General features: G+C 65.3%; 1 protein-coding gene across 1 annotated transcript; it reads left to right on the top strand.

Moving 5' to 3' along the window:
- The first annotated feature begins 510 nt into the window (after positions 1-510).
- Positions 511-24,084, top strand: PACS1 (phosphofurin acidic cluster sorting protein 1). The gene is given in 24 exon segments (XM_077789637.1): positions 511-611; positions 1,753-1,840; positions 2,903-2,992; positions 3,790-3,915; positions 4,780-4,918; positions 6,184-6,275; positions 6,359-6,421; positions 7,072-7,131; positions 8,835-8,995; positions 9,321-9,387; positions 10,273-10,335; positions 11,180-11,280; positions 12,212-12,344; positions 13,761-13,865; positions 14,655-14,761; positions 16,511-16,686; positions 17,345-17,455; positions 18,206-18,308; positions 19,153-19,195; positions 19,848-19,889; positions 21,751-21,937; positions 23,615-23,656; positions 23,659-23,718; positions 23,951-24,084. Coding segments are annotated over 24 exon segments (2,331 nt in total). The 5' UTR covers positions 511-555; the 3' UTR covers positions 24,067-24,084.
- The last annotated feature ends 2,073 nt before the right edge of the window (positions 24,085-26,157 follow it).

The following is a 26,157-nucleotide window of genomic DNA, read 5'->3' as shown; positions in this document are numbered from 1 at the left end:
CTCAGCTGTCCCTGTGTCCCCAAACCTTGTCCCCTCCTTGTCCCTGTCCCCAGCCCGTGTCGGGGGTGGCTCCCAGGGGGGTGGGGACAGGGGACAGTGACAAAGGACAGAGGGACAGAGGGACGGGGACAGGACATGGGGACAGTGGCACGGGACCCCTCGGTGACCCCGCAATGTCCCCAACGGGGCGTGGCCTCCTCCCGCTCACCCAATCAGCGCCCAGGATTCGCCCTGTGGGCGTGGCCTCCGCAGCGCTGGGCGTGGCCTCTCCTGACAGGAGGGCGTGGCCGCCGTTCCGCAGCGGGGTGGGCGGCGACCAATCAGCGCCGCGCGTGGGCGGGGAAGTGGCTGGTGTTACCCAATCAGATCCCGCGGTGCGTCGCGGCAGCCAATCAGGCGCGGGGGGGCGTGGCCGGCGCGGCGGCGGCGATGGCGGAACGCGGCGCCCCCCGCGCCCCCCCCGGGCCCGGAGCCCCCCCGGGACCCCCCCCGGGACCCCCCGCGCCCCCCCCCGGGCCCGGGGCCCCCCCGGGACCCCCGCCCGGCCCGGTGCACATGAACCTGTTCGCCACCTGGGAGGTGGATCGCAGCTCGCCCAGCTGCGTGCCCAGGTGAGGGGGGGGCAGGGACCACCCCCCGGGGACCCCCCAATTATCGGGACCCCGCCCCCAGGACCCCAATTCCCGGGACCCCCAGGGACCACCCCCGGGGACCCCCCAGGACCCCCAATCCCCGGGACCCCCCCCCCAGGACCCCAAATTCCCGGGACCCCCAGGGACCACCCCCGGGGACCCCCCCAATCCCCGGGATCCCCTGGGACCACCCCCCGGGGACCCCCCAATCATCGGGACCCCCCCCCAGGACCCCCAATTCCCGGGACCCCTAGGGACCACCCCAGGGACCACCCCCCGGGGACCCCCCAATCCCCGGGATCCCCCCCCCAGGACCCCAAATTCCCGGAACCCCTAGGGACCACCCCAGGGACCACCCCCGGGACCCCCCCTCAGGACCCCCCAATCATCGGGACCCCCCCTCAGGACCCCAATTCCCGGGACCCCCAGGGACCACCCCCGGGACCACCCCCGGGGACCCCCCAATTATCGGGACCCCCCCAGGACCCCCAATTCCCGGAACCCCTCTGGGACCCCCCGGGACCACCCCAGGACCCCCCAATCCCCGGGATCCCCCCCCAGGACCCCAATTCCCGGGACCCCCAGGGACCACCCCAGGGACCCCACAATCATCGGGACCCCCCCCAGGACCCCCAATTCCCGGAACCCCTCTGGGACCCCCCGGGACCACCCCAGGACCCCCCAATCCCCGGGATCCCTCCCCAGGATCCCAAATTCCCGGGACCCCCAGGGACCCCCCAGAATCCCCCGGGACCCCCCCAGGACCCCCAATTCCCGGGATCCCTCCCACCGGGACCACTCCAATCTCCGGGACCCCCCCAGAATCCCCCAGGGCCCCCCAATCCCCGGGAATTCCCCAGGATCCATTTTGGGGAGGGGGCTGCGGGGTCCCGTGGGCTTCCCTGAGGGGTTGGGGGCGTTTTGGGGGGTCCCAGGGGGGTTCCGGGGGTCCAACCCTTGGGCTGCACCTTTTTGGGGGGTGGGGGGGTTCAGATCTCGGGGTTGGGGGTTTTTTGGGGGTTCCTTTGGGGGTCTCGAGGGGTTTCATCCCTTGCGGTTTGGGACCCGTTAATTTGGGGGGGGTCTCTGGGGTGAGACCCCCACCCCGGACCCCCCCCAGGCTGTTCAGCCTCACCCTGCGGCGCCTGGTGCTGGTCCGGGAGGTGGCCAAAGACCTGGGCTCGGTGGTCATCGCGGTCAAGCTGCAGGTGGGGGGGTCCGGGGGGTCCTGGGGGGGTCTGGAGAGGTTTGGGGGGGTCCTGGGGGAGGCTTTGGGGGGTCCTGGAGGGGTCTGGGGGGTCCTGGAGGGGTCTGGGGGGTCCTGGGGGGGTCTGGAGGGTCCTGGAGGGGTTTGGGGGGTCCTGGGGGGGTTTAGGCGGTCTTGGAGGGGTCCTGGAGGGGTCTGGGGGGTCCTGGAGGGGTTTGCGGGGTCCTGGGGGGGGGATCTGGAGGGGTTTGGGGGAGTCTGGAGGGTCCTGGAGGGGTTTGGGGGGTCCTGGGGGGGAGATCTGGAGGGGTCTGGGGGATCCTGGGTGGGGCTTTGGGGGGTCCTGGAGGGTTTGGGCGGTCTTGGAGGGGTCCTGGAGGGATCTGGGGGGGTCCGGGGGAGTTTGGGGAGTCCTGGGGGGGTCCTGGAGGGGTCTGGGGGGGATCCCGGGGGGGATCTTGAGGGTCCTGGAGGGGTTTGGGGGGTCCTGGGGGGGGATCTGGAGGGGTCTGGGGGAGGCTTTGGGGGGTCCTGGGGGGGTCTGGAGAGTCCTGGAGGGGTTTGGGGAGTCTTGGAGGGGGTCTGGGGGGGTCCTGGGGGGGGCTTTGGGGGTCCTGGAGGAGTTTGGGGGGGTCCTGGAGGGGTTTGGGGGGTCCTGGAGGGTTTGGGCGGTCTTGGAGGGGTCCTGGAGGGATCTGGGGGGGTCCGGGGGGGGATCTGGGGGTTTCTTCAGGGGTCTGGAGGAGTTCTGGGGGATCCTGGGTGGATCTGGGGGCGTTCTGGGGGTCTTGTAGGGGTCTGGGGGGGATCCCGGGGGGGTCTGGGGGGGTTGGGGTGTCCTGGAAGGGTCTCGGGGGGGTCCTGGAGGGGTCTGGGGGTGGTCTGGGGGGTCCTGGGGGTCCCCAAGTCTCTGGACTGGGCAGTGAAAATTCGAGGGGGGCGCGGGGGGATCCCTGGAGGAGCTGGGGTGGGGAGACCTTTGGGAGGGGGGGTGCAAAGTTCCATTTTTGGGGAGGGGTCCCAGCGAGTTGCGGGTTTTGGGGTCCCCGTGGGGTCCCCCCAGGGCTCCAAGCGGATCCTGCGCTCCAACGAGATCCCGCTGCCCCCCGGGGGCCCCCCCGAGACCGAGCTGCAGCTCACCTTCTCCCTGCAGGTAACGGGGACCCCCCCCCACTCTGGGGACCCCCCCATGGGGGCAGAGACACCCCCAGACCCCCCAAAAACTGCCCCCACTCCCTGCACCTGCCCCGGGTGATGCTGTGACCCCAAAATCCCCCTTTTCACCCCAGAATTCACCCCCCGGGGTCAAAATCCCCTTTCTAGGAGTCAGTGACCCCCCCCAAAAGATCAGTGACCCCCCCAAAAGATCAGTGAGCCCCCCCGGAACAACGACCCCCCCAAAAACCCCCTCCCCAAACCTGCCCCGGGTGTTTCTGTGACCCCCAAAATCCCCCTTTTCACCCCAAAATTCACCCCCCCGGGGTCAAAACCCCTTTTCTAGGGGTCAGTGACCCCCCCAAAAGATCAGTGACCCCCCAAAAAGATCAGTGACCCCCCCCCCCGGGATCGGTGACCCCCAAACCCCCTCCCCAAACCTGCACCGGGTGTTGCTGTGACCCCCAAAATCCCCCTTTTTCCCCCAAAATTAACCCCCCCCGGGGTCAAAATCCCCTTTCTAGGGGTCAGTGACTCCCCCAAAAAGATCAGTGACCCCCTCCCCAGGATCGGTGACCCCCCCAGGATCAATGACCCCCAAAAAACCCCCTCCCCAAACCTGCCCCGGGTGTTTCTGTGACCCCCAAACCCCATTTCCCCCCCCCAAAACTCGCCCTTTTCGGGGTTCCCTCGCCCCCCCGGGATTCCGTGGCCCCCCCCCGGGATTCCGTGACCCCCCCCCGGGGGTCCGTGCCCCCCCACGCGTGTCCGTGACCCCCCGTGCCCCCCCCGCAGTACGGGCACTTCCTGAAGCGCGACACGAACCGGCTGCAGGTGATGCTGCAGCGCCGCAAGCGCTCCAAGCACCGCCCGTTCCTGGGCTACAAAACGCTCGCGGTGGGGCTCATCAACCTGGCCGAGGTGGGGGGCACGGGGGGGGGGGTTTTGGGGGGTCCTGGGGGGGGTTTGGGGGGTCCTGAGGGGGTCCCGGGGGGTTTGGGGGGGTCCTGAGGGGGTCCCGGGGGGTTTGGGGGGGTCCTGGAGGGGTTTTGGGGGGTCCTGGGGGGTCCCGGGGGGTTCCAGAATCCCGGGAGAGCCTCAGGAGGGAACCCTGGGGGATTTCAGTGTGGGGCAGAGAGGGGTGGGGGGGCTTGGGGGGATTTTGGGGGGTTATGAGGGGGTCTCAGGGGGCTGGGAGGGGTCCTGGAGGGGTTTTGGGGGGTCCTGAGGGTGTCCCGGGGGGTTTGGGGGGGTCGTAGAACCCCAGGAGAGGCTCAGGAGGGAACCCTGGGGGATGTGAGTGTGGGGCAGAGAGGGGTGGGGGGCTTGGGGGGATTTTGGGGAGTTTAGGGGGATTTGGGGGGGGTCTCAGGGGTTTTGGGGGGGTCCCGGGGGGTTTGGGGGGTCCTGAGGGGGTCCCGGGGGGTTCCAGAATCCCGGGAGAGCCTCAGGAGGGAACCACGGGGGATGCGAGTGTGGGGCAGAGAGGGCTGGAGGGGATTTGGGGGATTTGGGGGGGTCTTGGATGGGTCTGAGGGGGTCCCGGGGGTCTCAGGGTGCCCCCCCCCCAATTTTGGGTGCCCCCCCAGGTCCTCCTACCCCCAGCGAGGGGGGGCTGGGTGAATTTGGGTGCCCCAGGAAAGTATCAGGGTGCCCCATAGGAGGGTTTGGGTGCCCGGTTTGGGGCTTTAGGTGCCCATGGGTGTCTCAGGGTGCCCGGGGGGGTCTCAGGGTGCCCAGGGGGGTCTCAGGGTGCCCACCCACCCAAATTCCGGGCCCCCCCAGGTGCTGCAGCTGCCCAGCGAGGCCGGCCAGGCGCTGGTGCTGCACCGGGCGCTGACGGAGCCGCTGCCGGTGGCCGAGGTCGGGGTGGTCGCGCTCTCCAGCCAGCCCGTGGAGCCCGAGGGCAAAGCCAAGGGCGCGGGTGGGCACCGGGGGCACCGGGGGGCACCGGGGTCACGGAGGGCTGGGGGGCACCGGGGGCACCGGAGGGGCACGGGGGGTTGGGGGGCACCGGAGCACCGGGGACACTGGGGGGCACCGGGGGTTGGGGGGCACGGGGGGCTGGGGGGCACCGGGGGCACCGGAGCACCGGGGACACTGGGGGGCACCGGGGGGCACCGGGGGGGCACCGGGGTCACGGGGGGCACGGAGGGCTGGGGGGCACCGGGGGTTGGGGGGCACCGGGGAGTTGGGGGGCACCGGGGACACTGGAGGGGCACGGTGGGTTGGGGGGCACCGGGGGGGCACCGGAGCACCGGGGACACTGGGGGGCACCGGGGGTTGGGGGGCACCGGGGACACCGGGAGGGCACCGAGGGCACCGGGTGTTGGGGGGCACCGGGTGTTGGGGGGCACCGGGGGTTGGGGGGCACCGGGGAGTTGGGGGGCACCGGGGGTTGGAGGGCACCGGGGGGGCACCGGAGGGGCACGGAGGGCTGGGGGCACCGGGGGTTGGGGGGCACCGGGGAGTTGGGGGGCACCTGGGGGCACCGGGGGCACTGGGGGTTGGGGGGCACCGGGGAGTTGGGGGGCACCGGGGGTTGGGGGGCACCGGGGGTTGGGGGGTACCGGGGGGGCACCGGGGTCTGGGGGTGTTATGGGGCATGGGGGGCACGGGGTGGGCATGGGGTGAGTGGGACACGAGGGGCTGGGGGGGCACCCAGGGTGGGTGGGGAGGGGTCCCCAGTGGGTGCTGGGGGGGCACGGGGTGTGCCCGGGGGGTGCTGGGGGGGGTATCGGGGCACCCGGGGGGTTATTGGGTGCTGGGGGGGCACCCAGGGGGGCTGGGATGGGCATGGGGGGCTGGGGAGGGGTCCCCAGTGGGTGCTGGGGGGGCACGGGGGGTGCTGGGGGGGTATCGGGGCACCCGGGGGCGTTATTGGGTGCTGGGGGGGCACCCAGGGGGGCTGGGATGGGCATGGGGGGCTGGGGAGGGGTCCCCAGTGGGTGCTGGGGGGGGGCACGGGGTGTACCCAGCAGGCTGGGGGGCACTGGGAGCCCTAGGTGCCGCCCCCACCCATGGGTGCTGCCCCTCATTCATCCCCACCCGCCCCCCGCCCACAATTTTTCCCTTTTTTTCTCATTTTTTCTGCTTTTTTCTGGCCCTTCCCGGTGTTTCCCCCCCCCATTTTTTTTTGCGCCCCCTCCCCGTTTTCCCACCCCACCTTTGGGTGCCCCCCACCCCCAGACCGCTCCCCGGACCTGGACCAGGACTCGGAGGAGGATGAGGAGAGTTTCTCCTCGGAGCCCGAGGGCAGCGACGACGCTCTGCCGGGCCAGGTGCGACCCCCCCCCAAATTCCAGACACCCCCCCCAGCACCCAAGGGTGCTCCCCACCCTCCTGACCCCCTCTGCCCCCCCAGGACCTGTTCGATGAGGAGGAGGAGCTGCCCAAGGGGAAGAAGCCGCGGAGGAAGGGCCCGGGGGTGAGGGGGGGGCGTGGGGGGGGGTCGGGGGAATTTGGGGGGGTCCCAGTGAGGTCTGAGGGGTCCCCCATGGGTGGGGGAGGGGATTTGGTGCGGGAGGGAGGGGTCCCATGGGTGGGGGAGGGGTTCCGGTGGATCTGGGGGTATCTGGGGGGGGTGGGGCAGGGGCTCCAAGGGGTGTTTGGGGGTCCCAGGTGATTTTGGGGGGTTTTTAGGGGGGGTCCCAGGTGATTTTGGGGGGTCTTGGGGGGGTTTTGGGGGGGTCCCGGGGGGTTGTGGGGAGTCTAAGGGGGCTCCCGGGGAATTTTGGGGGGTCCCGGGGGGTTTTGGGGGGTTTTTAGGGGGGGTCTGAGGTGATTTTGGGGGGTCCCAGGTGGTTTCGGGGGTCCTGGGGGAGTTTTGGGGATTTTTAGGGGGTCCCGAAGTGTTTTTAGGGGGGTCACTGATGGGGGGGGTCCCAAGAGGGTTTGGGAGGTCCCAGGGGGCTCCCAGGAAATTTTGGGGGTTCTGGGAGGTTTTGGGGGTTTTTGGGGGGTTTTGGGTTGCCCTTGGGGATTTTTGGGGGGTCCCAGGAGGGTTTTGGGGGTCCTGGGGGATTTGGGGGGGTCTGGGGGGGGTTTGGGTGGTCCTGACCCCCCTGTCCCCCCCAGCACCCCAACATCAAACAGAAATTTGTGGCGCTGCTGAAACGATTCCGGGTGTCCGAGGAGGTACCGGGGACAGGGACAGAGGGACAGAGGGACAGGGGGACAGAGGGACAGGGGGACAGGGGGACAGGGGGACAGGGACAGAGGGACAGGGGACAGGGACAGAGGGACAGAGGGACAGAGGGACAGGGGGACAGGGACAGAGGGACAGAGGACAGGGGGACAGAGGGACAGGGACAGAGGGACAGGGACAGGGACAGAGGGACAGGGGGACAGGGGGACAGAGGGACAGAGGGACAGAGGGACAGAGGGACAGGGGGACAGAGGGACAGAGGGACAGAGGGACAGGGGGACAGAGGGACAGAGGGACAGGGACAGAGGGACAGGGGGACAGGGGGACAGAGGGACAGAGGGACAGAGGGACAGAGGGACAGAGGGACAGGGACAGAGGGACAGGGACAGAGGGACAGGGACAGGGACAGAGGGACAGGGGGACAGGGGGACAGAGGGACAGAGGGACAGAGGGACAGAGGGACAGGGACAGAGGGACAGAGGGACAGAGGGACAGAGGGACAGAGGGACAGAGGGACAGAGGGACAGGGACAGAGGGACAGGGACAGAGGGACAGAGGGACAGAGGGACAGGGGGACAGAGGGACAGAGGGACAGAGGGACAGGGGGACAGGGGGACAGAGGGACAGAGGGACAGGGGGACAGAGGGACAGGGACAGAGGGACAGGGACAGGGACAGAGGGACAGGGGGACAGGGGGACAGGGGGACAGAGGGACAGAGGGACAGAGGGACAGGGGGACAGGGGGACAGAGGGACAGAGGGACAGGGACAGAGGGACAGAGGGACAGAGGGACAGAGACAGAGGGACAGAGACAGAGGGACAGAGGGACAGAGGGACAGGGACAGAGGGACAGAGACAGAGGGACAGAGGGACAGAGGGACAGGGACAGAGGGACAGGGACAGGGGGACACGGTGACAATGCCAGGGGGGTGCCACAGGGCTGGGGGGGGCTGGCACGGGGACCCAGGGGTGGCCCTGGGGGTGACAGCGGTGCGCCAGTGTCCCCAGGGGGGTGACAGGAGGTGACAGGGGTGTCCCAAGGAGGTGACAGTGCCACTGGGGAGGTGACAATGACACCAGGGTGTCCCCAGGGGGGGTGGCAGTGATGTTGGGGTGTCCCCAGGGGGGGTGACAGTGCCACCAGGGTGTCCCCAGGGGGGGTGACAATGACACTGGGGGGGGTGACAGTGCCACCAGGGTGTCCCCAGGGGGGTGACAGTGCCACCGGCTGTCCCCAGGGGGGGTGACAATGACACTGGGGGGGGTGACAGTGCCACCAGGGTGTCCCCAAGGGGGTGACAGTGCCACCGGGGGGGTGACAGTGCCACCGGCTGTCCCCAAGGTGGCTTTGGCCTCTATCACGTGTCCCCCAGGGGGGGTGGCAGTGATGATGGGGTGTCCCAAGGGTGGGTGACAATGACACTGGGGGTGTCCCTGCGGGGGTGACAGTGCCACCGGGGTGTGCCAGTGCCAGCGGGTGTCCCCAAGGGGGTGCCAGTGCCAGTGGGTGTCCCCAGGGTGGCTTCGGCCTGGAGCACGTGTCCCCAGGGTGGGTGACAATGACACTGGGGGTGTCCCCAAGGGGGTGACAGTGCCACCGGGGGGGTGCCAGTGCCACCAGGGTGTCCCCAAGGGGGTGACAGTGCCACCAGGGTGTCCCCAAGGGGGTGCCAGTGCCAGCGGGTGTCCCCAGGGTGGCTTCGGCCTGGAGCACGTGTCCCCGGCGCGGATGCGGGCGGTGGCCGAGGACCTGGACGAGCTCTACGACTCCCTGGAGATTTTCAACCCCAGCGACAGCGGCGCCGACCTGGACGACACCGACAGCGTCCTGAGCACCCCGAAACCGCGGCTCAGGTCAGGGGCACCCCGAAAACCCCCTGAGCACCCCGAAACCGGCCTGAGCACCCCAAAAACCGGCCTGGGCACCCCAAAAACCGGCCTGGGGACCCAAAAAACCCCCTGAGCACCCCAAAAACCGGCCTAGGGACCCCAAAAACCCCCTGAGCACCCCAAAAACCGGCCTGGGGACCCCAAAAACCGGCCTGGGGACCCCAAAAACCCCCTGAGCACCCCAAAACTGGCCTGGGCACCCCAAAAACCCCCTGAGCACCCCAAAAACCGGCCTGGGGACCCCAAAAACGCCCTGAGCACCCCGAAACCTCCCCCCCGTCCCCCCCAGGCCGTTCTTTGAGGGTCTCTCCCAGTCGAGCTCCCAGACCGAGATGGGCAGCGAGGGACCCGCCCCGGTCAGTGCCGGACTGGGGGAACTGGGAGGGACTGGGAGGGACTGGGATGGAACTGGGAGGGAACTGGGAGGGACTGGGAGGGACTGGGACAAACTGGGAGGGACTGGGAGGGACTGGGGGGGAACTGGGAGGAACTGGGGGGGAACTGGGAGGGACTGGGGGAACTGGGAGGGACTGGGATGGAACTGGGAGGGACTGGGATGGAACTGGGAGGGACTGGGATGGAACTGGGAGGGACTGGGAGGGTCTGGGGGGGACTGGGAGGGACTGGGATGGAACTGGGAGGGACCGGGAGGGTCTGGGGGGGACTGGGAGGGACTGGGAGGGACTGGGAGGAACTGGGGGGGAACTGGGAGGGACTGGGAGGGACTGGGAGGGAACTGGGAGGGACTGGGAGGGAACTGGGAGGGACTGGGAGGGAACTGGGAAGGAACTGGGAGGGACTGGGAGGAACTGGGAGGGACTGGGATGGAACTGGGAGGGACTGGGATGGAACTGGGAGGGACTGGGAGGGTCTGGGGGGGACTGGGAGGGACTGGGATGGAACTGGGAGGGACCGGGGGGGACTGGGAGGGACTGGGAGGGACTGGGAGGAACTGGGGGGGAACTGGGAGGGACTGGGAGGGACTGGGAGGAACTGGGGGGGAACTGGGAGGGACTGGGAGGGACTGGGAGGGACTGGGAGGGAACTGGGAGGGACTGGGAGGGACTGGGAGGGAACTGGGAAGGAACTGGGAGGGACTGGGAGCACTGGGAGGGAACTGGGATGGAACTGGGAGGGACTGGGACAAACTGGGAGGGACTGGGAGGGGAATGGGAGCACTGGGAGGGGTCACTGAGGTTTTCAGGGGGTCCCAGACATTTTTGGGGTCTCTCCCCCCCCAGGCAGAGCCGGGGCCCCGCGGCGGCCGCAGAGCCCCCGAGGAGGGGCAGGACCCCGAGGGGCTGGTGAGACCCGCACCCCAAAACTGCCCCTAAACCCCCCAAAACTGCCCCTAAACCCCCCCCAGGATTCCCCAAAACTGCCCCCCAAACCCCCAAAAAATCCCCCCAAAATCCCCCCTAATATCCCCCGAAACTGCCCCGAAAATCCCCCAAAATCTTTCCAAAATTCCCAAAAACTGCCCCTAAAAATGGCCCCGAAATCCCCCCCGAAAATCTCCCAAAATCTTTCCAAAATCCTCAAAACTGCCCCCAGAATCCCCCAAAACTACCCCAAAAACTGCTCCCAAAAATGACCCCAAAACCCCCCCAAACTGCCCCCAAAATCCTCAAAACTGCCCCCAAAATCCTCAAAACTGCCCCCAAAATCCCTGAAACTGCCCCTAAAATCCCCCAATATCCCCCAAAAGTGCTCCCCAAACTCCCAAAAATCCCCCCAAAATCCCCCCTAATATCCCCCTAAAACTGCCCCGAAAATCACCCAAACTCTTTCCAAAAATCGCCCAAAACCACCCCAAAAACTGCTCCCAAAAATGACCCCCAAACTTCCCCCAAAATCCCCACCCCAAACCCCCCAAAATCTCCACCCCCGCCCCAAAACCCCAGGACCCCGAACCCCAAAAAGTGTCCCCAAAATTTACCCCCCCCCCCAAAATCCCCGTGTCCTCCTCCCCCGATTTTGGGGGATTTTGGGGTTTTCCCCCAAATAATCCCAAACATTTTTGGCCCTGCCCTGGTTTTTGGGGTTCCCCCCGGATTTTGGGGTTCCCCCCGGATTTTGGGGTTCCCCCCGGATTTTGGGGTTCCTCCCGGATTTTGGGGTGCCCCCAGCCCCTCTTTGACCCCCCAGGACCCCCGGGGGGACCCCGAACCCCCGGCAGAGCCCGGGGGGGTCCCCGAGAAGTTGAAGACCCCCCTGAAGGGGAGCAAGGGGGAGGCGGCGTCCCCCCGGTGAGGAACCCCAAAATTGGGGACACCCCAAAATCGGCGACCCCGAAATTGGGGTCCCAGAGGGGGATTTAGGACCCCTGGGGGGGTTTTTGGGGTCCCAAAGGGGGATTTTGGGTTTCTGGGGTGGATTTTTGGGGCCCTCAAAAGAGGAGATTTGGGGTGTGGGGGTGGATTTTGGGGTCCCCCAGGGTTTTTTGGGGTCCCGGGTGGATCTTTTGGGGTCCCTGGGGTTATTTTGGGGTCTGGGTGGGTTTTTTGGGGGTTCTTGTTGGTTTTTGGGGTTCCAGGTGGGTTTTTTGGGGGGCTCTGGGGTTATTTTGGGGTCCGTGCTGGTTTCTGGGGGGCTCTGGGGTTATTTTGGGGTCCGTGCTGGTTTTTGGGGGGCTCTGGGATTATTTTGGAGTCCGTGCTGGTTTTTGGGGGGCTCTGGGGTTATTTTGGGGTCTGTGCTGGTTTTTGGGGTCCCGGGTGGGTTTTTGGGGTCCCGGGTGGGTTTTTGGGGTGTTCTGGGGTTATTTTGGGGTCCGTGCTGGTTTTTGGGGTCCGTGTTGGTTTTTGGGATCCCAGGTGTTTTTTTTGGGGGGCTCTGGGGTTATTTTGGGGTCCGTGCTGGTTTTTGGGGGGCTCTGGGGTTATTTTGGGGTCCGTGCTGGTTTTTGGGGGGCTCTGGGGTTATTTTGGGGTCCGTGCTGGTTTCTGGGGGGCTCTGGGGTTATTTTGGGGTCCGTGCTGGTTTCTGGGGGGCTCTGGGGTTATTTTGGGGTCCGTGCTGGTTTTTGGGGGGCTCTGGGGTTATTTTGGGGTCCGTGCTGGTTTTTGGGGGGCTCTGGGGTTATTTTGGGGTCCGTGCTGGTTTCTGGGGGGCTCTGGGGTTATTTTGGGGTCCCGGGTGGGTTTTTGGGGGGCTCTGGGTGCAGCTCCGTCCCCCCAGGCCGGATGGGGGAGCCCCCCCGGGCCGGGGGCGCAGGGGGACCCCCCTGAGGGAGCGGGGGCCGCCCCGGGGGGGCCCCGGAGAGAGGAGCCCCGAGGGAGAGAGACCCCCCGAGGGACCCCCCCCGGCACAGGTGACAGGGACAGTGGGGACAGGGACAGTGGGGACAGGGACAGAGGGAACGGGGACAATGGGAATGGGAATGGGGACAGTGGGAACGGGGACAATGGGAATGGGAATGGGGACAGTGGGAATGGGGACAGTGGGAACGGGGACAATGGGAATGGGGACAGTGGGAATGGGGACAGGGACAGTGGGAACGGGGACAATGGGAATGGGGACAGTGGGAATGGGGGGACAGGGACAATGGGAATGGGGACAGTGGGGACAGGGACAGTGGGAATGGGGACAGTGGGAATGGGGACAATGGGAATGGGGACAATGGGGACAATGGGAATGGGGACAATGGGAATGGGGACAGTGGGAATGGGGACAATGGGAATGGGGACAATGGGGACAGGGACAATGGGAATGGGGACAGTGGGGACAGGGACAGTGGGAACGGGGACAATGGGAATGGGGACAATGGGGACAATGGGAATGGGGACAATGGGGACAGTGGGAATGGGGACAGGGACAGTGGGAACGGGGACAGTGGGAATGGGGACAATGGGGACAGTGGGAATGGGGACAGGGGACAGAGAGGGGGACAATGGGAATGGGGACAATGGGGACAGGGACAATGGGGACACGGGACAGGAGCAATGGGAATGGGGACAATGGGAATGGGGACAATGGGGACAGGGACAATGGGGGACACAGGACAGGAACATTGGGGACAGGAACAAGGGAATTGGGATAGGGGGGACACTGTGGGACACTGGGGACAGGAACAATGGGGACAGTGGGAATGGGGACAGGCGACAGTGAGGACAATGGGAATGGGGACAATGGGAATGGGGACAGGCGACAGTGAGGACAATGGGGACAATGGGAATGGGGACAGTGAGGACAATGGGGACAGTGGGGACAACGGGAATGGGGACAATGGGAATGGGGACAGGGGACAGTGAGGACAATGGGGACAGTGGGGACAATGGGGACAATGGGAATGGGGACAGTGAGGACAATGGGGACAATGGGGACAATGGGAATGGGGACAGTGAGGACAGTGGGGACAGTGAGGACAATGGGGACAATGGGAATGGGGACAATGGGGACATTGGGGACATTGGGGACACCGTCGGGCGCACAGGGACACCGGGGCGGTGCCGACAAGGGCGTCACAGGGGTTGGGGACTGGGGGACACTGGTGACACCAGAATGTCATGGGGGGTGGCCAGGGGACACCATGGGGACACTGGGGTGGGGACATCGGGGTGGCCCCATTTTGGGGGGGGGGGGGGGCGACAGCAGAGCTCTGAGCCCACCCGGGGGGGGGTCCCCAAACCCCCATTGCTCCCCAAACCGGGGGCTTTGGGGGTGACCCCTCGTTCTGGGGGTGTCCCCACGGTGTCCCCACGGTGTCCCCGCGGTGTCCCCACCCCAGGGCCCCCGGCGGGCGCTGTGGGAGCAGCTGGGGGGGGCGCTGGGCCCCGAGCCGGGGCTCCCCGAAAGCGTCGTCCTGGTCAGCACCGGGGACTGGCAGGGACAGGTGAGGGGGCGCCCCGAAATATGGGGGAACCCCGAAATATGGGGGGACACTGAAATATTGGGGGGGGACACAAAAATATGGATGGTGGGATCCCAGAATATTTGGGGTACCCCAAAATATTGGGGGCACCCCGAAATATGGGGGGGTTCCCCAAAAAAATGGGGGCACCCCGAAATATGGGGGGGACACTGAAATATTGGGGGGGGACACAAAAATATGGACGGCGGGTTCCCAAAATATTTGGGGTACCCCAAAATACTGGGGGCACCCCGAAATATGGGGGGGAACCGCGAAATATGGGGGGGTTCACCAAAATATGGGTGGGGCGCCTCAAAATAGGGGAAGGACACCAATATATGGGGGGCACCCCAAAATATGAAGAGGGGATCCCAAAATAAGGGATGGACCCCAAAATAAGGGGGGGGGACCCCGAAATACGGGGGGCACCCCGAAATATGGGGGGGCATAACAGAATATTGCGGGCGGGTACCCAAAAATAACGGGGGGGCACCCAGAATTATGGGAGCGGGCACCCAAGGGTGGGGGGGGCACCCCAAAATGGGTGAGGATGTGAATAAAGGGTGGGGGACGCCCCAAATTTGGGGGGGGGTCACCTCAATATAAAGGGGGGGTGGGGGCCCTGAAATGGGGGGGTGCCCCAAAATGGGGGGCGGCCTTAAATGGGGGTGGGGGGGACCCAGGGGTGGAGGGAACCCCAAAATAGGGAGGGGGCGGTTTTGGGGGGCTGGGCACCCCCCGGGGGTCTCTGACCCGGTGCCCCCCACCCAGTGGGTGTCCGAGCTGCTCCTGGCCCAGGGGGTGCCCGTGGTGGCCACGGCGGGGGCAGGGGAGCTCCAGGTCGCCCTCGGGGCCATCCTGACCCGGATCCAGCGGCTGTGAGTGACCCGCGACCCCCCCAAAATATGGGACCCCCACCCAAAAAAATATGGGACCACCCAAACAAAATATGGGACCACCTCAGAAAAAATATGGGACTACCCAAAAAAAAATATGGGACCACCCCCAAAAAAATATGGGACCACCTCAGAAAAAATATGGGACCACCCCAAAAAAAAATATGGGACTACCCAAAAAAATATGGGACCACCTAAAAGAATATGGGACCACCCAAAAAAAAATATGGGACCACCCCCAAAAAAATATGGGACTACCCAAAAAAATATGGGACCACCCAAAAGAATCTGGGACCACCTCAGAAAAAATATGGGACCACCCAAAAAAAATATGGGACTACCCAAAAGAATATGGGACCACCCCAAAAAAAATATGGGACTACCCAAAAAAATATGGGACTACCCAAAAAAATATGGGACCCCCCCCAAAATATGGGACCACCCAAAAAAATATGGGACCACCCAAAAAAAATATGGGACCACCCACAAAAAAATATGGGACCTCCCAAAAGAATCTGGGACCACCCCCAAAAAAAATATGGGACCACCTCAGAAAAAATATGGGACTACCCAAAAAAATATGGGACCACCCAAAAGAATCTGGGACCACCCAAAAGAATCTGGGACCACCCCCAAAAAAATATGGGACCACCCCAAAAAAATATGGGACCACCTAAAAGAATATGGGACCACCCCCCAAAAAAATATGGGACCCCCCCCAAAAAAAATATGGGACCACCCAAAAAAATATGGGACCACCCCCAAAAAAATATGGGACCACCCAAAAGAATGTGGGACCACGCACAAAAAAATATGGGACCACCCAAAAGAATATGGGACCACCCCAAAAAAATATGGGACTACCCAAAAAAATATGGGACTACCCAAAAAAATATGGGACCACCTCAGAAAAATATGGGACTACCCAAAAAAAATATGGGACCACCCAAAAAAATATGGGACCACCCAAAAGAATCTGGGACCACCCCCAAAAAAATATGGGACCTCCCCAAAAAAATATGGGACTACCCAAAAAAATATGGGACTACCCAAAAAAATATGGGACCACCCAAAAAAAAATATGGGACCACCCCCAAAAAAAATATGGGACCACTCAAAAAAATATGGGACTACCCAGAAAAATATGGGACCACCCAAAAAAATATGGGACCACCCAAAAAAAATATGGGACCACCCCAAAAAAATATGGGACCACCCCCCTCAAAATCCTAGACCCCCCCCAAAAATCTGGAAACACCCAAATCTGGAAACCCCCCCCAAAATCCGAGACCCCTCCCCAAATCTGGAAACCCCCGAAAATCTGGGACCCGTCCCCAAAATCTGGGACCCTTCCCAGTCCTGGAATCCCCCAGTGGAACCTTCTCCAGCTGTCCCCTCACCTGTCCCCAGGTGTCCCCCTGATCCCTCACCTGTCCCTCACCTGTCCCCACCTGTCCCCAGGTGTCCCATGTCCCTCACCTGTCCCCACCTGTCCCCTGTCCCTCACCTGTCCCCACCTGTCCCCAGGTGTCCCATGTCCTCACCTGTCCCTCACCTGTCCCCACCTGTCCCCAGGTGTCCCATGTCCCTCACCTGTCCCCACCTGTCCCCTGTCCCTCACCTGTCCCCACCTGTCCCCAGGTGTCCCATGTCCCTCACCTGTCCCCACCTGTCCCTCACCTGTCCTCACCTGTCCCTCACCTGTCCCCACCTGTCCCCACCTGTCCCCAGGTGTCACTGCTCTCCGCTGCCGCCCCGCGTGCTGAAGGTGGCGGCCGTGGGCGGGCCCGGGTACCACGGGAGCCTCCTGAGGGGCTTCGTGCGGCACCTGGGCACACCTGGGGCACCCCTGGGCCCCCGCGGGCCCGACTGGCTCGGCCTGCTGCGCTTCCTCATCGTGCCCCTGGGTACCTGGGCACACCTGGGGGGGTGGGGAAACACCTGGGCACAGGTGGGAGGGTGTGGGGGGCACACCTGGGCACAGCTGGGCACACCTGGGGGGGTGGGGAAACACCTGGGCACAGCTGGGAGGGTGTGGGGGGCACACCTAGGCACAGCTGGGCACACCTGGGGGGATGGGGGAACACCTGGGAGGGTGGGGGGGCACACCTGGGGGGGTGGAGGGCACACCTGGGCACAGCTGGGGGAGTGGGGGGCACACCTGGGCACACCTGGAGGACATGGGGGGCACCTGAAGGGCATGGGGGACACACCTGGGGGACACCTGCGGACATTGGGGGGGGGTATCTGGGCACACCTGGAGGTACCCGGGGCACACCTGGGGGTACCTGGGGCACACCTGGGGGTACCTGGGGCACACCTGGGGGGTTTCTGGGCACACCTGGGACATACCTGGGCACACCTGGGGGGCATCTGGGGCACACCTGGGTACACCTGGGGGTATCTGGGCACACCTGGAGGTACCTGGGGGGTATCTGGGCATACCTGGGGCACACCTGGGCACACCTGGGGGGTATCTGGGCACACCTGGGGCACACCTGGGCATACCTGGGGCACACCTGGGGGGTCTCTGTGCCCACCTGGGCGCTGTGCCCGTGTCACCAGGCCCCCACCCCGTGGCGCAGCACCTGGGCACCCTCGATGGCCGCTACGGCGCCGCCTTCCTGGACCCGCCCTGGCGGGAGCTGTTCACCCGCAGCGAGCCCCCCGCCAGCGGTACGGCACCCCTGGGTGCACCTGGGCACCCCTGGGCACAGCTGGGCACCCCTGGGCACACCTGGGTGCACCTGGGCGCACCTGGGCACAGCTGGGTGCACCTGGGTGCACCTGGGCACCCCTGGGTGCAGCTGGGCGCACCTGGGCACGGGGTCACCTCTGGTGCCACCTCCTGTCCCCCAGAGCCACCCTGAGGTGTCCTGGGTTGGGGGGCGGTCCCCTGGTGTCCCCAGGGTGTCCCCTGGGGTGTCCTGGGGTTTTGGGGTGTCCCTGGGCTGTCCCTGACGTGTCCCCTGGGTGTCCCCGGGATGTCCCTTGGGTGTCCTGATATTTTGGGGTGTCCCTGCATGTCCCTGAGATGTCCCTGAGTTTCCCCTGGGTGTCCCCTGGGTGTCCCCTGGGTGTCCCCTGGGTGTCCCCTGGGTGTCCTGATGCCCTGGGCTGTTCCCCGGGCTGTCCCCGCTGTCCCCTGGGTGTCCCCTGGGTGTCCCCTGGGTGTCCCGGGGGTGTCCTGATGTCCCCGCTGTCCCCGGGCTGTCCCGGGGGTGTCCCCTGGGTGTCCTGATGTCCCGGGCTGTCCCAGGGTGTCCCCTGGGTGTCCCCTGGGTGTCCCCTGGGTGTCCCCTGGGTGTCCTGATGTCCCCGCTGTCCCCTGGGTGTCCCCGGGATGTCCCCTGCGTGTCCCCTGGGTGTCCCCTGGGTGTCCCCTGGGTGTCCCCTGGGTGTCCTGATGTCCCCGCTGTCCCCCAGAGCCGTTCAGTGTCGCCGGGCGCATCCTGGCTTACGTGGCGGGTGCGGGGGTGACGCTGGCACTGCCGGTGGCCGAGGCCATGCTGACCTGCAGGGACAAGTTGTGAGTGCGACACCGGGACACCGGGGGGACACCGGGGGGACACTGGGGGGATTGGGGACACCGGGGGGACACCAGGACACCGGGGGGATTGGGGACATCACTGGGGGATTGGGGACACTGGGGGGACACCGGGAGGATTGGGGACATCACTGGGGGATTGGGGACACTGGGGGGACACCGGGACACTGGGGGGACACCGGGGGGATTGGGGACACCGGGACACTGGGGGGACATTGGGACACCGGGGGGATTGGGGGCATTGAGGGGATTGGGGACACCGGGGGGACACGGGAACATCATTGGGGGGTTTGGGGACATCACTGGGGGATTGGGGACATTGTGGGGATTGGTGGGACATGGGGACATTGGGGACATCGAGGGGATTGGGGACATCAAGGACATCATTGGGGGGGTGGGGACATCGTGGGGATTGAGGGGACACTGGGGACATTGTGGGGACACAGGGATATTGGGGACACCATGTCAGGGGGACATCAGGGACATTCTGAGATTGGGGACATGGAGGGGACATTGGGGACATCAGGGACATTGTGGGGACATGGGGGACATTGGGGACACCATGTTGGGGGGACATTGGGGACATTCTGAGATTGGGGACATAGAGGGGACATTGGGGACATCAGGGACATTGTGAGGACACAGGGATATTGGGGACATTGGAGGGACATTGGGGACACCGTGTCAGGGGGACATCAGGGACATTCTGAGATTGGGGACATGGAGGGGACATTGGGGACATTCTGAGCTTGGGGACATGGCGGCGGGTGACACCTGGGGACCGGCCCCACCGTTGATGTCCCCAACTGTCCCCAACTGTCCCCAGCCCCGACGAGGACTCGTGCCAGAAGTTCGTGCCCTTCGTGGGGGTGAGACCGGGAGGGGACACCGGGATGGGGACACCGGGAGGGGACACGGGGAGGGGACACCGGGATGGACACCGGGATGGACACCGGGATGGACACCGGGAGGGGACACCGGGAGGGGACACCGGGATGGACACCGGGAGGGGACACCGGGAGGGGACACCGGGAGGGGACACCGGGAGGGGACACCGGGATGGACACCGGGAGGGGACACCGGGAGGGGACACCGGGAGGGGACACCGGGATGGACACCGGGATGGACACCGGGAGGGGACACGGGGAGGGGACACCGCGCGTGGCACTGGGAGGGGCACCCTGGCTGTCCCCAGGTGGCACCTGGGTGACACTGGAGGGGGGACACGGTCCTTGGGGACACAGGGTGACACTGGGGGGGGGACACGGTCCTTGGGGACACAGGGTGACACTGGAGGGGGGGACACGGTCCTTGGGGACACAGGGTGACACTGGGGGGGGGACACGGTCCTTGGGGACACAGGGTGACACTGGAGGGTGGGGGGGACACCCGGTCGCTGTCTCGGTGGGGCACGGGGGGTGCGGGTGGCACCGGGGGTGACACCGCGGCGAGGACACGGCCCCTGGGGACACAGGGTGGCCCTGAGGGTCCCCAAGGTGTCCCCCCCCCCCCCCCCCGCAGGTGGTGAAGGTGGGACTGGCCGAGGATCCCCCCCCGCGCCGGGTGAGTGGCTCTGTCCCCCCAATCGTGTCCCTTTGTCACCCATGGGTGCCCCCAACCCCCCCTCGTGTCCCTTTGTCACCCATGGGTGTCCCAAGCCCCCCCCCCGTGTCCCCTTTGTCACCCGTGGGTGTCCCCACCCTCCCCCCCGTGTCCCTTTGTCACCCATGGGTGCCCCCAACCCCCCCCGTGTCCCCATTGTCACCCATGGGTGCCCCCAACCCCCCCTCGTGTCCCTTTGTCACCCATGGGTGCCCCCAACCCCCCCTCGTGTCCCTTTGTCACCCATGGGTGTCCCAAGCCCCCCCCCCGTGTCCCCTTTGTCACCCGTGGGTGTCCCCACCCTCCCCCCCGTGTCCCTTTGTCACCCATGGGTGCCCCCAACCCCCCCCGTGTCCCCATTGTCACCCATGGGTGTCCCCAACCCCCCCTCGTGTCCCTTTGTCACCCATGGGTGTCCCCACCCCTCCCCCCGGTGTCCCCTTTGTCACCCATGGGTGTCCCCAGCCCCCCCCGTCCCCATTGTCACCCATGGGTGTCCCCAACCCCCCCTCGTGTCCCCATTGTCACCCATGGGTGTCCCCACCCCCCCCGTGTCCCTTTGTCACCCATGGGTGTCCCCAACCCCCCCTCGTGTCCCCATTGTCACCCGTGGGTGTCCCCAACCCCCCCCGTGTCCCTTTGTCACCCATGGGTGTCCCCAGTCCCTCCCCCGTGTCCCCATTGTCACCCATGGGTGTCCCCACCCCCCCCGTGTCCCCTTTGTCACCCATGGGTGTCCCCAACCCCCCCCAGTGTCCCTTTGTCACCCATGGGTGTCCCCACCCCCCCCCGTCCCCTTTGTCACCCATGTGTGTCCCCACCCCCCCCCGTCCCCATTGTCACCCATGGGTGTCCCCACCCCCCCCGTCCCCATTGTCACCCGTGGGTGTCCCCACCCTCCCCCCTGTGTCCCCATTGTCACCCATGGGTGCCCCCCGCAGGTGACGGGGACACCGAGGGGACCCCCCCGAGTCTCGCTGTCCCCTCCACGTCCCCCCCCGCGGGGGAGGGCTCGGGGGGCCCCGCGAGGCCGCGACCCCCCCCGCGTCCCCCTCCATGGCCGGGGGCACCCCAGGGTGAGACCCCGACCCCCCCGCCATGGGGGGGCACCCATGGGTGCGGGAGGGGCGCTGGATTTGGGAGGGGGGAGTCTCTGGATTTTTGGGGGGTCCCCCGAGGGAGGCTCTGGGTATTTTGGGGAGGGGTCTCTGGGATTTTGGGGGTGTCTCTAATCCCGGGGGGGGGGTGGTCTGTGCCCCCCTCTCTAATTTGGGGAGGGTCCCTGCCCCTGCCTCTAATTTGGGGGTGGTCCCTGTCCCCCTCTCTCTAATTTTGGGTGGTCCCTGCCCCTGTCTCTAATTTGGGGGTGGTCCCTCCCCTCCCCCTCCCTAATTTGGGGTGTCCGGGGGTGTTCCCTGCCCCCCTGTCTCTAATTTGGGGTGTCCGGGGGGGGTCCCTGCCCCCCTGTCTCTAATTTTGGGGGGTCCCTGCCCCCTGTCTCTAATTTTGGGGGGTCCCTGCCCCTGTCTCTAATTTGGGGAGGGTCTCTGCCCCCTGTCTCTAATTTGGGGGTGGTCCCTGCCCCCTGTCTCTAATTTGGGGGGGTCCCCGCCCCCTGTCTCTAATTTGGGGTGTCCGGGGGGGTCCCTGCCCCTGTCTCTAATTTGGGGGGGTCCCTGCCCCTGTCTCTAATTTGGGGGGGTCCCTGCCCCCCTGTCTCTAATTTGGGGAGGGTCCCTGCCCCTCTCTCTATTTTGGGGGGGTCCCTGCCCCTGTCTCTAATTTTGGGGGGGGTCCCTCCCCTCCCCCCCCCTAATTTGGGGTGTCCCCCCCCCGCAGCCCCTCGGGGGAGGCGCTGGGGCTGCAGGTGGATTATTGGGGGGGGGGTCCCAAGAGCAGCTTCAGGGGCACCTTCCGCTCGCTGCTGGTGACGCGGCTGCCGCCCCCCGGGGACCCCCCCGGGACCACCCTGGCCATGACCCTGGTCAGCCGCGAGAAGAACAAGAAGGGTGAGGGGGACCCCAAATTTGGGGTTTGGGGGATTTGGGGGGTTTTGGGGGGTTTGGGATTTGGGGGGTTTTGGGGCTGGATCCTCATCACACACGAGAAGAACAAGAAGGGTGAGGGGGACCCCAAATTTGGGGTTTGGGGGATTTGGGATTTGGGATTTTGGGGGTTTGGGGCTGGATCCTCGTCAGCCACTAGAAGAACAAGAAGGGTGAGGGGGACCCCAAATTTGGGATTTGGGGGATTTGGGGGATTGGGATTTTGGGGGTTTGGGGGTTTGGGGCTGGACCCAAAATTCGGGAATTCGGGGGTTAGGGGATTTGGGGTTTGGGATTTTGGGGTTTGGGGCTGGACCCTCATCAGCCACGAGAAGAACAAGAAGGGTGAGGGGGACCCAAAATTTGGGGGTTTGGGATTTTGGGGGATTTGGGATTTTGGGGGTTTGGGGCTGGACCCTCGTGAGCTGCGAGAAGAACAAGAAGGGTGAGGGGGGACCCAAATTTGGGGATTTGGGTGTTTGGGATTTTGGGGGATTTGGGATTTTGGGGTTTGGGGCTGGATCCTCATCAGCCGCGAGAACAAGAAGGGTGAGGGGGGACCCGAATTTGGGGTTTGGGGGATTTGGGGGGTTTGGGGCTGGACCCGAAATTCGGGAATTTGGGGGTTTGGGATTTGTGGGATTTGGGATTTTGGGGACTTGGGGGGGGTTGGGGCTGGATCCTCGTCAGCTGCGAGAAGAAGGGTGAGGGGGGAACTGAAATTTAGGAATTTGGGGGTTTGGGATTTGGGGTTTGGGGTTTGGGGGATTTTGGGGATTTGGGATTTTGGGGGTTTGGGATCCAGGAGGGGCACCCGGGGGCTGCAGTCGGGCTGGATTTGAGTTGGATTTTTGGGGAGGTTTTCGGCTGATCTCGGAGCGGTTTTGGGGGTGAATTTGGGGTGGGTTTGGGCTGTTTTGGGGTTGGTTTTTGGACTGGTTTTGGGACTATTTTGGGATGTTTTTGGGCAGGTTTTGGGGCTGTTGAGGGGCTATTTTGGAGCTCGTTTGGGGCTATTTTAGGGCGGGTTTGGGATATTTTTGGGCAGGTTTTGGGGCTATTTTGGGGTGGGTTTTGGGGCTATTTTGGGGCGTATTTGGGGTATTTTTGGGCAGGTTTTGGGGTTATTTTGGGGCAGGTTTTGGGGCTATTTTGGGGCTATTTTGGGGCGGGTTTTGGGCTATTTTGGGGCATATTTGGGGTATTTTTGGGCAGGTTTTGGGGTAATTTTGGGGTGGGTTTGGGGTACTTTTGGGCAGGTTTTGGGACTATTTTGGGGCGGGTTTTGGGGTATTTTGGGTTGGTTTTGGAGTAATTTTGGGCAGATTTTGGGGCACTTTTGGGTTGGTTTTGGGGCCATTTTGGGGCGGATTTTGGGTACTTTTGGGGCGGATTTTGGGGTACTTTTGGGTTGGTTTTGGGGTAATTTTGGGCAGATTTTGGGGCACTTTTGGGTTGGTTTTGGGGCCATTTTGGGGCGGATTTTGGGTACTTTTGGGGCTATTTTGGGGCGGATTTTGGGGTACTTTTGGGTTGGTTTTGGGGTAATTTTGGGCAGATTTTGGGGCACTTTGGGGTTGGATTTGGGGCCGTTTCTGAGCGGTTTTTGGGCGGATCCGGCCCCTTTTGGACCCTCCCCAGTGCCCGCCCTGTTCAAGCGGCCCCGCGAGCCCGACAAGAGCCGGGGGTCGAGGGGATCACGCGGCTGATCTGCGCCCCCCGCCCCCCCCCGGCGCTGCTCAGCGGTGGGTGGGGCACCCAAGGGTGGGGGGGGGGTGACACCTTCGGGGGGAATCCCCAAAATTTTGGGGGGAGGGGTTAGGGGTGATTTGGATGGTGGGGGGGGTTCCCCTCCCCCTCCCCTCCCCCATTCCCTGGCTGGGGTTTCATTGAGAGGGGTGGGGGAGGGGCGGGGGTTTCGGGGGTGGTTTTTGGGTGCCGGGGGGGGTCCCATGGGTGTCGCCCCCACCCCCGCAGTGACCGTGGATGGCACCCAGTGGGACGACATCAAGTTCTTCCAGCTGGCGGCGCAGTGGCCGTCCCACGTCAAGCACTTCCCCGTCGGCCTCTTCGGGGGGGGCAAAGGCCCCTGAACCCCCCCCGGACCCCAAAATCCCCCCCCGAACCCCAAAATCCCCCCCCGGACCCCAAAATCCCCCCCAGACCCCCCCCCGAACCCCAAAATCCCCCCCCAGACCCCAAAATCCCCCCCCGAACCCCAAAATCCCCCCCCGGACCCCAAAATCCCCCCCCAGACCCCAAAATCCCCCCCCAGACCCCAAAATCCCCCCCGGACCCCAAAATCCCCCCCCGGACCCCAAAATCCCCCCCCGGACCCCAAAATCCCCCCCAGACCCCCCCCCGAACCCCCAAACCCGCGGGGGAGGGGTCCCCCATCGCTTCTGCAGCGTCGTTGTGCCGCCCCCCCTCCCCTCCCCCCACCGCCAAAAATGGGTGCTGGGACCGCCCCCCCCCCCCCCCCCAAAAAAAGAAAGTGCCACCGACCCCCCAAAAGTGCCACCGACCCCCCCAAAAGTGTCACCGACCCCCCAAAAGTGCCACCGACCCCCCCAAAAGTGCCACCGACCCCCCCAAAAGTGCCACCGACCCCCCCAAAAGTGTCACCGACCCCCCAAAAGTGCCACCGACCCCCCAAAAGTGCCACCGACCCCCCCAAAAGTGTCACCGACCCCCCCAAAAGTGCCACCGACCCCCCCCCACCCCCCCACAAAGCGCCCGTGGCTCCCACGCCCCTCCCCCCCCCCATCCCCAGTGCCAAAATTGGGGGGGGAGGGGATTTGGGGATGGGGGGGGGGGGGTGTCTCAGCCCCTCCCCCCGCTCCCCTCCCCCACCCCGCACGCGCACAGCCCCTCCCCCCCCGGCCCCTCCCTCCCCCCCCATCGTGCTGGTGCCAAAGGGGGGGGAGGGGAGCAAAGACGCCCCACCCCCGGCCCCTCCCCCACCCCCAGCTTGGGCTTGGAGCCCCTCCCCCCCCCGGGGCGCGGTGGGGGAGGGGTCGCGCGGGGGGGTCTCAATAAAGGCTCCGGGAGCCGCGAGCGCCTGGTGACAGCGCCCCTCCCCCACCCCGGGGTGTCCCCCAGCCCCTCCCCCACCCCGGGGTGTCACCCAGCCCCTCCCCCACCCGGGGTGTCCCCCAGCCCCTCCCCCACCCTGGGGTGTCCCCCAGCCCCTCCCCCACCCAGGGGTGTCCCCCAGCCCCTCCCCCACCCCGGGGTCCCCTCCCCCCCTCGGGATTTTCCCACGCGCGGAGGGTGGGGGAGGGGCGGGGGGGGTGACGCCGAGGGCCCCTCCCCTTTGTCATCGTGTCCCCTGTGCTGGTGTCCCCAGTGGGGTGACAGGGGTGGCACGGGGGTGGCACGGGGGTTGGGGACACCTGGCGGCCTGGGGACAGTGGCAGAGGTGGTGGCACGGGGGGGACGGGGACATTGTGGCCGTGGTGGCACTGAGGGGACACGGTGCCACCTGGGCTGGGGACACTTGGGGCACTCACGGGTGGCCTGTCCAGGTGCCACCCCCAGCGTCCCCTGGGGGCACTCGGGTGTCACACTCAGGTGTCACATGGGTGTCACTTGGGTGTCACTCTGGTGTCACTCAGGTGTCACAGTGTCACACTCGGTGTCACAGTTTCACACTCAGTGTCACACTCAGTGTCACTCGGGTGTCACACGGATGTCACTCAGGTGTCAGGTGTCACTCAGGTGTCACTCAGGTGCCACATGCCTGTCACACAGGTGTCACAGTGTCACTCGCAGTGTCACTCAGTGTCACTCAGGTGTCACTCAGGTGTCACACAGATGTCACTCAGGTGTCAGGTGTCACATGGATGTCACTCAGGTGTCACTCAGGTGCCACGTGCCTGTCACACAGGTGTCACAGTGGCACACTCAGGTGTCACACTCAGTGTCACACTCAGGTGTCAGGTGTCACAGGGATGTCAGAGGTGTCACAGTGTCACTCAGGTGTCACTCAGGTGTCACTCAGGTGTCACTCAGGTGTCAGGTGTCACATGGATGTCACTCAGGTGTCACACTCAGGTGTCACAGTGTCACTCACGTGTCACTCAGGTGTCACTCAGGTGTCACAGGGATGTCAGAGGTGTCAGTCACGTGTCACTCACGTGTCACTCACGTGTCACTCAGGTGCTCTCACCTGTCCGTCACCT

The sequence above is a fragment of the Lonchura striata genome, chromosome 36, assembly GCF_046129695.1.
Source record: "Lonchura striata isolate bLonStr1 chromosome 36, bLonStr1.mat, whole genome shotgun sequence".
Taxonomy (NCBI): domain Eukaryota; kingdom Metazoa; phylum Chordata; class Aves; order Passeriformes; family Estrildidae; genus Lonchura; species Lonchura striata.
Note: the sequence above shows the minus strand (reverse complement) of the source record. Positions and strands in the feature narration are given on the sequence as shown.